At 34.1% G+C, this 14,722-nt stretch overlaps 1 protein-coding gene across 12 annotated transcripts in view; it reads right to left on the bottom strand.

The window, feature by feature from the left end:
- Ih (I[[h]] channel) overlaps positions 1-14,722 on the bottom strand; it is a 179,860-nt gene that overhangs the window by 36,449 nt on the left and 128,689 nt on the right. For all 12 annotated transcript variants that reach the window (XM_053758179.2, XM_053758180.2, XM_053758182.2 and 9 more), the window contains one exon: positions 3,311-3,587. In XM_053758179.2, coding sequence (XP_053614154.1) covers positions 3,311-3,587 — 277 coding nt within the window. The remainder of the gene's footprint in view (positions 1-3,310; positions 3,588-14,722) is intronic.

Below are 14,722 nucleotides of genomic sequence, written 5' to 3' on the forward strand. Positions count from 1 at the left end.
GTCGATCAAGGTCTATTTTCGGACAATCAATAAGATATTCATCAAAACGTCTTGGTTTGCTCTTAGTGGCCTGTTAAATTATTTACGAAGCTCGTTAGGGGGTTTAATTGCTGTGCGGAGGCTAACAAGATTTTACCGTCCTGACCCTATTCACACTAGGCCAATAGAATAGGCGAGTAAACTGGCGAGCGAGAAGTCGAGGCACTTAGGTTATATTTTACATAGATTGGGTTTCAATCTGGAAAGATTGAAATTATCATCCTTCAGGAATGAAGGATGATAAAACGAATGAGATATTTTTTGAAGGGAATAAAAGATATTTATATAAAATATCAGATATTGTTTTGGAATACTTAATTAAATAGAGGTACTTACTTATCAGTTTTTTTTATGGCGCATGAAGTGTTATTTGTTAGTTTATTTTTTACGTGTTACCTAAATACTAAAATTAGCAGCCTGCCACTTTCATACTCGTATTTATTCGCCAACCAAGTATTACACAGGTGTCAAAAAAATTACAAGAGGGCTTATAACTTAGCCACCTTTTACTGGTATAGCTTGAATTTGCGGTGCCTATAAACGCTCAGTGTGGCACGTGCGTTTCTCAATCGGCTCAGCGTACCTCGAGATCGAAATAATATTTGTGAAGCAGATGTAAACGTACACCTAACAGACTTGTAATATTATTATGTGTGTTAAATGTTAGATTGCAGTATGACACATAGTGGGCGGGAACAGATCTCCTGCGATCAAATTGTACCAATATTTTTTCGATGATTTTATAAAATTTTACACTGCAATAGTGAATTATTAATTTTTTTTTCAAATACTTAGCTGGGGGTATAAGTTATAATATATAACTTATACCCCCAGCTGGGGATATGAGCTTTGTTTATTTATAAGAAAAACTTTTAAAAGTTTTTACTTGGATCAATTTAGTTTATATTTCTTGCGCTTTGCAGATTCTATGCGGACACAAATGTACAAGTGTAAACATTGAGTTACAGTTGTTGTTGGCTAATTACTATTTAGGCAGAATAAGCGGCTCAGCCTTTGTGATTCTGGGGCACAACAACGCAGACGGCCATTAAAATTTCAGTTCGGCTTAATGGAGCTTCCCCTCATTTTAAAGAACATTGTATCATGAATGTAAAGAAATTATTTACGATTTCTCCATAGTTTTATAATCTCTGTCACTCCTGAAGGTCTACTCTACCTTTGTGCAAAATTTCATTAAAATCAGTCTTGCAAGATTATTTTTAATGAAATTTTTTGTCGAACTATTGTGTCGAATCGCGGCTCTATTCGCGTAAGAGTAGTGTGAGGATTTATTAAGTTGTTTCAGTTTGCAACTATATTTATATTCGTATGGGATCAGCGACTAATCAAGAGTTTAAACCGCCTTAAGTCCTTATATAAAGGACTCACAAACATTTCCATTTCGATTTCCGCGCCCTCTGATTTTCGCGACCTAGGCTGTGTAGAATAACCAAATAAAGTACATAGTTTAAGCAAATAATTTATTTGTTTGTAAGAAAAGAGACGCGTAGGTACAAAGTTGTTAGTTTTATACACTCTCTTCAGAGCGCTTTCCCTATTGCTTCACAGCTATACAGTCCAAGCTCCGCTTAGATCTGATGATTCACATATCACACGATGACATATAGCGCTATTATTGTTCACAAACTGTTGCTGTTAATGATTTGCTGGCCATTTTGTTCAGCGGACCGCGGCCGGGCAAAAGTGTCGAGGTGTGTAATTAGCCTATGATAACGCATTGTCGATCCCTAGCCTTACATTGTGATGATAGTCTATGGATTTAAAACTCGGAATGTTGAGCTAGAAAATAAATCTAACATCTTTATTATGTAGAATATTATATGAAAGAGTCGTATTTTCAAATTTTAACAAATACAAGAATTAGTTTTGCTATATGACTTTAAAATAATTAATTTGTAATATGGTAACGTCAACTTGATGAATGATCGATTTTGGAAATGATTCTTTTCTCAAGAAAATTAACGGATCGTGATGACAGCGTTCATTTTCGTGCGGTTTTCACCAATAGATATTGTGATTCCTGAAGAAGGTTTAGATGTTACTGACTGACCGCTAGTTAAATATAAAGGGAAAAGACACAATACGTTTTTATATTAGACTTGACTAGTTTCTAAATGAAAACCAATCTAAATCCCAGAAAAAATTCAACTGGATAGTGGCGACTACGAGACTTCCGCATTTTTCTTGTAACACATGTGTGTTGCGACATTTTCCATTCAGAAGTCAACCCGTCCGTTTCTGCATCGGTCCACAGATCTGAAGATGTGGCCATTGTTTCATAATCCCTCGAGATTCGAATGCAGCTGCGTTTCCGTCTCAGTTCGTGTATTTCTTTCTTAATATTCTGTCGACATTGTATGAAAAAAATATTTTGGAATGGAATTATTATGTTGTGGAATATTGAATGAAATTTAACCAACATTACAATTGAATTTGGTATATTTAGTTTTATCTTGGTTAAGTATGAATTTTCTTCCTAAAACTACAACTTTTATGAAAGCAACAAATAAATATCAAGTCACATTTATAACCGTAAAAATCCTAAATCTAGATCTTTAACAAGAATGATATAATCTGTAATAACGCTAGGTATTCGATGGTGAGTGGTTTAAAAAATAGTCTATTATATAAATAAAAAAACTACGATAGGACATCGTATGAATAACACGAAATTGAGTCATTATGAGTATTTGTACCATTTTTACCGACTTAACTAAACGCTACCGGACGTATTATTAAAATCAGTGAATATTCAGTTGGATGACATATTCATGACAAACCATACGATTCACTCGAATAAATATTTCACATGATAAACCATTCGAACAAAATATACGTATAGTGATGCGAAATAAAAAAAATATGGCTGTTATAATAGTACCTATCATGGCCGCTATTTGCAAGTAAGAAAATTTAGACAGGTATTTAGTTTAACCTGCAGTATAAAATTAATCAATCTTTAGAATAAAATATTTATTAGACGTGAAAAAATTATAGCTGGAAGTTATCGACTCATTAAAATATTATTAAATTATGTTTAGTGCCTATTTATTAATTTACTTTGATCGTAAAAAAGGTACTAACCTCGTAAATGAATCATTAAATAAATTGAGTTTTAATCGACTCGATTGGATGGATCCAACATAGTCAGATCATCACGTGAAAATAAGAATGAATAATACATAGAAATATATACAACTTTTGTTATAGAAATGATAAAAAGGCGTCTCCATTTCGTGTAAAAACTAACCTGAAACTACTGCAAGGATGTATGACCCAGTGTCCCGCCGCTTTCTGCCGGATCCTCTCCTTCATCAATGCCTTCTTGGAGCCGAAGAGTTTCATGGCCAGCTTGTTGTCGGTGGGTTGGAAGAGGGCCTGCAGCTGGTTGCGGAGGAAGCCCTGCTTGGCGTCGGGCGCCGGGGGCGCGGGCTCCACTGGCGTCCCGTACAAAGACACATCGTCCAATCCACCGAAGTGGACTTTGCCGGTGCCACTGCCTTGCTTCAGCGACATGTCCGCGTCGCCTGTTGACAAACATGCACAGATTAAAATGTATACGAAATACAGATTTAAATATATACGAAACTACAGTCAACGTCCAGTTAGCCTGTATAGCTCACTATGCGGAGGTGGTAGCTAGGAATTTGCATAAATTAGAGACTACAAAATGGAGTTTTTAAAAAAAGGCGTGAAAATATTCATTCAGGCACTTGGACACCTCTCACCAAAGGCTGCCTGGGTTGACCATTTCCCATTAAGTTGGGCCGCGTGTCTGCTTGCTTAGTAAGTAGAATTAGGTAAAAGGGGAAATGGAATAACTGGTTACCCGCCTGGTGCTTGCGTTGGCGTCCCCAACCAGGAAATAAGTAGTATAAAAATATTCTAAACGCATTTTTCCAAGTCTCGCCTGATTATATCAAAACGCGTTCAATAGAAAAAGATTTATTAGAACCTTTTCCTAAAGCATGGGTTTAATGTAATCGGCTTGCTGACGTGAGAACGGCAACGTGTTTCGGCCTCTGAACAACCAGGGTCACAGTTTGGAGCTGCATTGTATCAAAATCAATAGGCGGCCTGTACAATGCGGTGGCGTAGCTAGACATCATTAGGCCCTGGTGCAAAAAAGGACTGGAGCCTCAGCCCAACTGAGCTCTGAATTTTTATTTGAGGCTTTGCTCCCTTAGGAATATGGGAATAAAAATTAAACTAACACAACCTTTATAGTACATACAGAAAGAGGCGTAGACATTAATGAAACTGCTTTTGTTTGATAAATGGTAATAAAGCGTCTCCTCTTTGATTTAGCTTTGTGTCTATGTATTCAAATTTTAACTGATGTTTATGACGATAAAATGGTTGTTAGTCGTTAGTCAGAGTCCGAAGGCCCCCGTGTGTGCACTGTCTAGTGCACCGGTAGCTACGCCACTTCGCACAATGGCTGGGATTCAGGCGATCAGAGTGAATGTTATTGCCGCCTATTATGTAGCGCATTCGAGTTTATGGAACACGGAATGAACAGTTTCTGAATTGGTACTCTCATTTGTCAAAAGAACTTGAATTCATAATATTTGTTTAACTATTAACATTTGTAAGCCAACTGTTGGTGCAACACGCTTGATCCGTTGGATCTAGACTTAACGTTGACGTTGTCCTAACATTTATTCTACCGTGTTTGCTAACAAATAAATTCATTCATTCAATATTTTATATTCAATATTTTATAGTAATTCAAAAGTCCGACTTAGACGAACCGAAGGCGACATACCGTCCAGAATCCTATGACACAAGTCTGGGGCTTTGGGGTTTAGAACTTAATCTGTGTAATTTGTTTTTTAGTTATTTATTGACAAATCACACTTATATTTATGGAAGAAGTTTCCATGAATTTAAGTATGCGTTGCTTATCCTTTTGCGCTGCCTATATAGGAGGACTTCGATATCTAGTTTATCGTAAACTAGCGGCGAAAACGTAATAAACTATACATGTAAACCTTCCACACCAATCAGACTATCTATTGGCGAAAACTTGGTAAAAGAGTAGTTTTTGAGTTCAACGCGAACTGACAGACAGATGCGGCAGAGAACTTTGTTTTATCAGGCGTAGCATTAAGATTAATATAGTGCAGTAAAAGAAGACAAAGAGATTTTTTTGATAATCTTTACAATTCATTGTAAAGATAATCAAAAAATAAATGAAATTCTATTTAACGGTCTTAATCCACCCAAAGGTAAATGTTTTAAATTCTTACAATTTCAGAATACTAGGTATACCTACAATATTTTTGGTTTGTTATTGTCTCACTTTGAATTGTAAAAAATATTTGAATTATCCTTAGCCGTGAATGATCGGTAGTCATTCCAACAAAATGAGTAATTTATATAAATTAACGATAATGTTATTGGGCCAGCGCATCCACTGCAGATTATATAAAAGACTTTATTGATGAACACATAAATTTAATCCGAATGTCACATGACGGTCGTATTATGAAGGTGAGTTGCACCAGTCAACGTTGACGTTGACTTTAACCATTATGGCGTAATTTGCAGGCACAAATTAGACAGAGGTATTGTCTAATAGAGAGCAGGTTAAAGTTAACGTTAAAGTTGACGGGGGCAACCCACTCTTGTTTCATCGACAGTACATTAACTTTCTTAAATAATATTTTAATGTGAGCTTTTTATCAAAGGAAGGAAAACCCAGCAATTGGCAATATAATATTGACTATATTACTACTTACCTATTACTAAATCTGTGTTACAGTTTGATATTTAACCCACATCAATCAAACCGGTAAATTACACACAGAACTAATGTCACTCAGTTTTATAATGTAATCTATATATTAAGTTTCTTGTGTACATAAATTGATAAATAAATAAGTGCTGGCATGATGTGATCAAGAAGGATATAAGTTACAATGGTCTGACTTTGAAGATTTTGACAGTGAATTGGAGAATGAAAAGTAGGAAAGTGGTCCCTGGGCTCCAATAATTAACAGACAAGGAAGTAACTTGAAGGTCGTTTCGACAAGAAACTAGACTAATTCATAAGATGACGAAAACATACTATTCCGACCGAGAAACGTTCTAATTTCCCTAATTTTTTATAGGACATTTTCATAAAAAGCATATCGATATAGATTAATGCACTTTTTACATCTGAATAAACACGAGTTATATGTTTCCAAACGCAATAATTAAAAGCTGAGATTGAACCAGGGTCAAAGATAATCTGTAGTGGCATATGACATATGGCTATAGATATGATATATATGTTGCATCTGGCAAAGGTTAAACCTTGGACAGACAACCGGAACTTGCAGTCTTTATTTAGATCATCAATATACTTCAAGCAAATTTTCTATATCCGATATTGCACAAGATATCGCACGCCTGTAAATAAATCTTGTTAGAACGGTAGAAACAGTAAACTTTGACGAATCGATTTTAAAGCCTACTAGGTTTTAATCTCTGTCATAGCTTTATTATCTAATTTATGGCCAATAATCTAAGTTTCCACAGGAGTTGTGCGGAGACGAGAAATGCTCATTCTATTAAAAACTTTTTAAAACTTGTATTACACATATATGTTATTTATTATAAATTAAATCAAAGCATATTGAAGTATAAATATATTCCCTAATCCAGGGCCAAATTTAGATTACAAGCAAATAAAGGAAGGGAGACAAATATAATTCCTCTTCATTCTCTTGTATGAACACACGTGACTGATCCCTCTTCTCAATCAATCACCGTTTATAGCTACAATTAGGGTTGCCATACGTTTCGTATATTAAGTTTTTTATTGTTTCGTATATTAGGGACTATTATAGTATTCTTCCATGTACACGTCCCATAAAAAAGCTGTTTCGCAAAAACTAACCAGCCTTTGAGCAAATGTGCTATGAGACCTAAATGAAGTCATTCTATAAAATTGGTGATTAGAAGATAGATTAGAAGTTATGGTAATCCTATTTACAGAACACGTGACGTGTAACATCATCTGGACCAAAACAGAGAACAATGTCTTGAAATATGTATGTGTGTGTGTTGTAACCTTGCTCTTAGCCTGTTTCTTGGACTATTTTCATTCTTTACTATCGCAGTGTTTAAGCATTTCAGAATAGGTACATTTTTTCGTTGGTTTTTTTGTGCACACAGGTGAAAATTATGACGGTAAGTATAGCAAAAATATTTATTCATTAACTACAGTGTGGTAACATTAGTGGCTGAATCCTCCTTTTCAAGTACCTATAAAACAAGTGAAGTGACAGCCTTATGAGTAATAAGTTTAAATTATAAGTGCCTAATATGTCACAGGTTTGTGATGATTTACAAGTGAACAGAAATTCAGGAAATATCACAATTTAAATACAATATTTAAAAGCTTTCATACTCGTTCATTCAAAGTAGCTAAAGTAGCAGTCGGCAAAATTAATTTATTTGAGAAATCCTTAGAAACCCAGTGGTTTTAGGTTAGGGTTTTAAAGAATTAAATTAATATATTTTTTATTTAATTTAAGAAAAGCTTGGGTTAAACGTTTAGATAGCAAAAAAAAACATTAAATGTCAGCTGATTTGGTGCAATAAGAGTCCCGTTAAGACCGAGCCATGAACGACCAACCAGCTGATAAAACAGATGATTAAATAATCAACCAATAGCATTTCATTGATTCAAGTGGCGTCGGTAACCGTAGCCCACCAATCAGCCAGTCGAGATGATACGGCGCGTTAGTGGGGGCGCCACTTTGTCTTGAAAATACAAATTATAATACCCCTAAAATTAGTTCGTTTTCTTGCCACGCATCAACTTTAAGTTAGCGATACAAGTGGACTTGTGGTCACTTGGGTACGCTATTTTAGATTATGCTATACGATTGGTATGAGTCATGTCAACAGATACGTAATATCATATTTAACTATTAAATGATGTAATTATATTTAGCACTAGCGGCCTGCCCCGGCTTCGCTCAGGTAAAATCATGATAAAAAGTAGCCTATGTAAAATTTTTGAGTTTATTTATTACAAACAAAATACTTTTGTTTTCTTTATAAAATTACTATGGTATATCGGTCTCAAGGCCATGTCTTAATTGTTTTCGTAATCCAAAAGCTGTATATTCTATTCTATATTTTCTTCGCTTTGGGATTAAACGAGTGATTGTTGCAAATAATGATTGTTGGTAAAATAAGAGATGATTCCAGTAATTTGTATAGGTAAGTAAGCAGATATACAAAATATATAAGAAGAAGAATGGACATTCAAATATTGTAGTTATCCCGTATACATTAATATACCCAATAGATAAGAATATCATTAGGATATACCTACCTAATATGAACAGACCGCAGTGGCAATACCTAAATAAAATGGACTTTAAGTTAGGTTTTACTTGTCAAACCGTACTGAAAAAAAATCTAACATTTCATATTCTTTTCCTCAGTGGGTAGATGTTACTATGAAGGAATAAAATCATTACTTACTTGAATTAATTATAAAATGTATCGGTAATATTACGATCAATATAAACTCCAAAATCAAATAAAATTAACTCTCCTGGTTTCTGTTTTACCAATTAAAATTTTTTAATTACAAGAATACTTCAATCACTTCAATAAAGAAACCATCTTGGAATACTGTTTCGGCTGTTCCGAATTCAAATGGTTTGAGATATTAATTTGTCTGTCGGGAACTTTAATTAAACGTCAAGTAAACTTGTGGAACATTGTGTCTGTACAATCGGAAATAGGTACTGTATTGTGACATTGCAACTGTTTGTCTATATGCTTAGGACTAAGTACAATCAATCTCATGTTAAGTTACCCAGATTAATGTTATGTCAATTAATTGTTGCAATTAATTGTATAAGTTTATATGCTTTCAACTGTACATAATTTTGTTAGTTTTACTTAAATATGTAAACTGTAAATTACCGTCGATATAAATGATAAGACTTCTATAATATTACACAGGATAAAGCTATTTTTATTGAGATGTTGACTAAACCGCTGGACCGACTTTGGTGAAATATGGTTTTCTTATAGTTAAAGACTCCCATTAAAATATAGGCTACATGTTTTTAAAATAAACCCCCAAATGGGGTGTGAAAGTTTGTATGAAAATCACGTCTGTTCCGCTTTTGCAGAGAAATTCACGCGGGCGAAGCCGCGGGTAAAAGCTACTATCATTTATTTATTCCCATTTGATAAGTATTTTAATAGTGTATGATGTACAAGTAGGCACTCAGTATGATGTCATTCATGTGTTCATAATGTATGCATCCAGTGCTCCTAATGACAGTAACAGAAATGCTTACATCTGCGCGATAAGAACGTCATTACTCAAATTACTTTTGAATTGTGGTCATCGTTGTTGGCAACGAGTCTATGGTTTAACACCTATTAAATAATTGCATATAAGTTGATTCATTATCTAGTGCGGCATAGTCTGTTAAGATTGTTTTTTTTTTATATCGCTTTTTTATAAATACGAGAAATTTATAAAAAGGGTAGCGCTTGTGTACGGTTATTAATAGGTAGTACATACGACTTCCTTACAGCCAAAATATTAGCGCCGATTTACTTGACGATGCAACCTCGATGTTGACATTCAGAAATTACGTGTTGTATGCTCTTTTCCTATTGGCCCAACAATTTAAAGTAAAAGTATGTGTCCGTGCCTTCCTTGTTTACACCACTTTGAAAATTATCGAGAAAATTGAATTGTCAAAACCATTAACAAACAATATAATGCGATAAGCATTATTTTTATTCATAATTCATAATCTATCGAGATGTCATCAAGATTTCACTCCTATGTAGTCTGTCTTGCCTACCCTTTCTTTCTAATATGAAAAAAAAGTAGATATCAACGGAATAATAAACCAATCGAACAAGTTTACCGTCTGTAATTAATTACAACTTTGAGAAAGGATCTGGCTTAACGAATAATACCGATTCATTTATCAAAAATAAATTTGTTGTATAAGCAGTATCGTTTTCCAAATAAAATGAGTGTTTTGACGGCTTTTGGACAATTTATTACTTAAGGCAAAGAGCAAAATAAGTGGAAGACTATTTTGTAATAACTAGCTTCGTTTTGTTGTTATATTTTTCTTGTAGTGTTTTGGTGCGAAGAAAAATGGTCTCAAATATTTAGAATAGTTAGATCTTAAATACTTATAAATACTCTTTTGATAGAGACAATATTAGAAGAATGCTACGGCTTGTGCATAATGACATTAATCCATGGATTTAGTCAGTACGTACGGAGTACCTACCATGCATGAATCTAACTTTACACCCCGTGCATGATGTGATTGTCATGAGGTCTGGTACCAATTTTAATTTTTATACACTATACAAATGTTCGATTAAAATCAAGCGGCTAGTTATCTCATAAAAATCGCTGTATTATTCACTGACTAGATATTTAAATATAATACTCTATTGTTTTGTTGTATGTAAATTGAAAAATATCAATGCAGATTTTATTGAATGAATCAACTCAAATGTCTTGTAGAGCTGATTGAATCTAAAATGGTATACATTATCTACTTGGTATAATCTATCTCTTGGCGCCTGCGCAGGCCGCAACATCCTTTATTTCGAATTGTCCACTGACAGTGAAGCCTGAGATATAAATTGGAATGATGTTAGTAATGACTTCGACAAGATGACAGTACTAAGTAGTTGCAATAATGAACATTTACTTGAAGAAGTGCATTTATATTGCGGCCCAATAAACTTTCAACTGAGTCCATGCCTTTAAGGGACAAATTTAAAATGGCGCATGAAGAGTTTTCAAAGTTTTTAATTTAGTCGTTAGGTTTAAATGCAAGTGTTATTGTTGAGTAGGAAACATGTATTTTATTTAACACAAAATATAGATACACTTTATCTTCTTCATATACTTCATATATTTCTTTCTCATGCGGGGTAAAAAAAGCGAAAAGCAACGAAGACGAACTCCAAATTTAGCTATTTATCAAATTAAATAAAAACATAAAAAGGCAGATTAAAGACGAATTTGAGTTGTGCTGTAGATGTATGATGTCAGGCCATAGTGTATAAGTGAGTTTATCCCTCTGTGACCAGTTAAGGTGCAATTTGACAATACAAGTGCAAATTGTGTCTGAGAATAGCACAAGACGTCCGTCAATTATAGCAATTGAAACAAAAGGATAATGTTTGGCCGCATGTCAAGGTTAGCTTGATTCTTTCAATTGGAAATAAAAATTGACACGCTAGATTTATTAAATTTATTTTTATTGTTTAACGAATCTCATCGAAATCGAATACATTTTATGAGATTTATATCGAACTGAATTGTGCAATTTTCTATTGTAAAACTAAACAGGTCGATTAGTTAGGTTTTGGATGTACACGAGTGGGACGTTGTTAGTATCATAAATTAAAGTCAGTTTACTTTGCATTACATACATTGAGTAACGAATTTTTAGAATACAGTAGGAATTGAAATTGCCTCTGCCATTCCAGGGCACATAATAATAGTAAGATATTATCGCAACACCTAACTGGAAAAATACCGAACGGTGCTGTTTCACAAATACGGGCCACTTGTTTTATTACTTGTTTACTATATAGTATAAAATAAAGTCGCTTCCCGCTGTCTGTCCCTATGTAATACTATGTATGCTTAGATCTTTAAAATTACCCAACGGATTTTGATGCGGTTTTTTTTTATAGATAATGTGATATCTGAGGAAGGTTTAAGTGTACAATTTATTATAGTTTTACACAAGCGAAGCTGAGAGGGGCCGCTAGTGAATTATGTAATCGTTCGAGAGTTTCTAGACGCAATGTTAAAAAATAACACACGACGAAAATCAAGTCCTGAATATATTTTTTTTCTGAACATGCATCTGAGTGCATGTTTGTTTACGACTCTCGTACCAATATAAGTCAATAACGACAATGATTCATGGGCCTATGATTTACTGAGACGTATTACGCAGTTGTTTATAAATGCACTTGGTATAAAATTACTGCCATAGGCATTCTTTAGATAGGTATTGTTAGTGAAGACCACAGACTTATGTATTAACCTCAGTGAAGACGTTTGATGATGACCTTTTTATTCTCATCTCTCTCTATTTCTCTGTCATATCTTATGATGTCCGTGGTCCCGATGTCATTTAGAAGTAAAGCTTAAATTATCGTAGATTTGGTTGTGAATTTGCGACCTTTCATTGTCAAGGATCATTTAACTTTTACAATGACAACACAAAAAGATTACAGGTTTTCCTGATTGTCTACATAGGTATTATACTACTAACAATAAGTGTTTTTTGTTTCTAGTTTGTTGTCTAGACTTAATTTTTTTGACTTAAAGTATTCAATCAAAAGATATTAAGGGTGAGTTTCACCGTCAAATTTGAAGTTGATTTTAACCAGCGCGCCGCTGATGTTTAAGACAAAATGGCGTAGGTAGTTTAAGTTTTTCACACGCGCGTTATAGTTAACGTCACAGTTGACGGTGCAACCCACCCTTGAGTATCTAATATAAAATCCTTCCACCACACCACACCACAACTACCTATTGGTTGCTATAAAAAATACATCGAAATTAAAAAATATTCTTACATCGAGTCATAGCTTGCCTGATTATTCGCTAATTTCGATGTAAGTAATTAATCTCTTTTTCTGCATGATTGAAAAATCGGTAAGTCGAGTCGATAACGAATGCAAATAATTTGCCACTTCAGTGGATCGTGAATAATCTAAATTATTACTCAAAATAACAAAACTTATTGCTATATAGGTTTGTAGATATTAACTATATATTATAATGAAAAAAAAAATTCCTTAGATATCATAAAATAGCCCCTAGTAATAGTCGATTTTAAAGTTAAGTTTTTTATTAAAGCAACAACAAATACTTATAGGGTACTTTTATTCCGAAAATCCTACGGGAGTGCTCCGGGGCGCAGCTAGTCTTATATATTTTTACTGTGACAGATATAGGTGTTTTGCACCTATACACTCAGGTTAGAGTTGGTCTGAGTGAAACGGGCTTGTCATAATTGGCTGCCAGGTAAAAAAAGAGATAGACTGAGAAGAAAAAAGAAGGAGAGAGAAAACACTACTTAACAATAGACAGTGTAGTGTGGAAAGAAGAAGCCTTTGCCCAACATTGGGAGACAATATAACGACCAGCAGGTAACATAAAAAATAGGCATAACAAAAGGAAAACATTCAACGGTTCCCACGAAGCACTAAGCTTGTATCTTGTGTCCGATGGACAGAAACACAGAAACGAGCACAACTTACCCAGAATCGCAGACAAATATCTGTGAACACAAGAACAAATATTTGCCTGCTCTGGGATCCAACCCAGGACAAAACCGCCAGACAAAGAACACCACTACGCCACAAAGGTCGCCATAAAGTTATTTTTTTAATGTCAACTAAAAGAGAGCATTAGAATAGAAAGTAGTGCTCTTCAATGAAAGGAAGTTTATGCCTTATTGAAAATATGCTTTATACGTAATGACTTTTCCCAGTATGTTGTACGACCTATAGCACTTAGGAATGCTACATAAATGGCTATTGAAATCGTACACAGTATGGCATGAATAGCCACATAGACTTCCATCACAAAATTATACTGGATTGCAAAAGATTTAAATAATTTCAATAAACTTTTCATGACCGTTATTCTGGAAGAGGTTTACACGTTTTCATAGTAGAATATAGATTAGATATTCTTTTTAATCTAAGAAGGTTTCTTGTAAAAGAACATTATATCGAAGGTATACATATAATTCACAATATAAGAACTATAAATTTGACTACAAACATATGTACATATAACAACTAAATCTACGAACATACTAATATTATAAAGAGAAAAAACTTGTATTTTTGTATGAAGGTAATAAATAAAATCAAAAACTATTTGACTATAGGTTTTTTATGGTTTTACTGGAGCGAAGCCGAGACGGGCCGCTTGTAAATTTAATAAATTTACTAAACGGTAACTTTAATGAATGGTATAATGTTATATTTTATTCACAAAGTTATCATAGTTATATATTAAACGACAGTTATTATGAGTATATAATTATGCAACGCGAAAGTTTAAAACATGTCAACACTACTTTTCATAGTTGTCATGACGTAGCTATTACCCGGTAGCGGTTACCTAAGTACCTGGATCGGTAGCATCGAAAAAACAAAGATTAAATTTTTGTTTTTTTTTTTTCTGATTAAACAAAGTGAATAAAAAGAAATGAAACAGCAAACACTTCAGTCCAGTAAACGGTTACAACTGAAGTCATTGTATAGGTTTTATTGAGCCCCCGTCTGGTCAATAGCGTACCAGCCACGTACCAGCTAAATGGAGTGCACGGACCATTCTCGGCACGGGTAATTGACTGCAACTGATTCTTCCCAGAATATGTTTGTGAATGGATCAATTGACTGATCGGCCTGTTTTCCCAGAACATACTTGTTAATAACTGCACCCCAAATTCGTGAAAACTCTGAGAAAACAGAGAAAGCGAATGACAAAGAAACGACATGAAAATCTTTGCATGTGCACGTAGTAAAAAGAAGAAATGTGAGATCTGGTTTTACTATAGAATAGAACCAATGTTCCCATGGATGTCGTACGAGTATAAGGTGACGGAGG

The sequence above is a fragment of the Plodia interpunctella genome, chromosome 18 (genome assembly GCF_027563975.2).
Source record: "Plodia interpunctella isolate USDA-ARS_2022_Savannah chromosome 18, ilPloInte3.2, whole genome shotgun sequence".
Lineage (NCBI taxonomy): Eukaryota > Metazoa > Arthropoda > Insecta > Lepidoptera > Pyralidae > Plodia > Plodia interpunctella.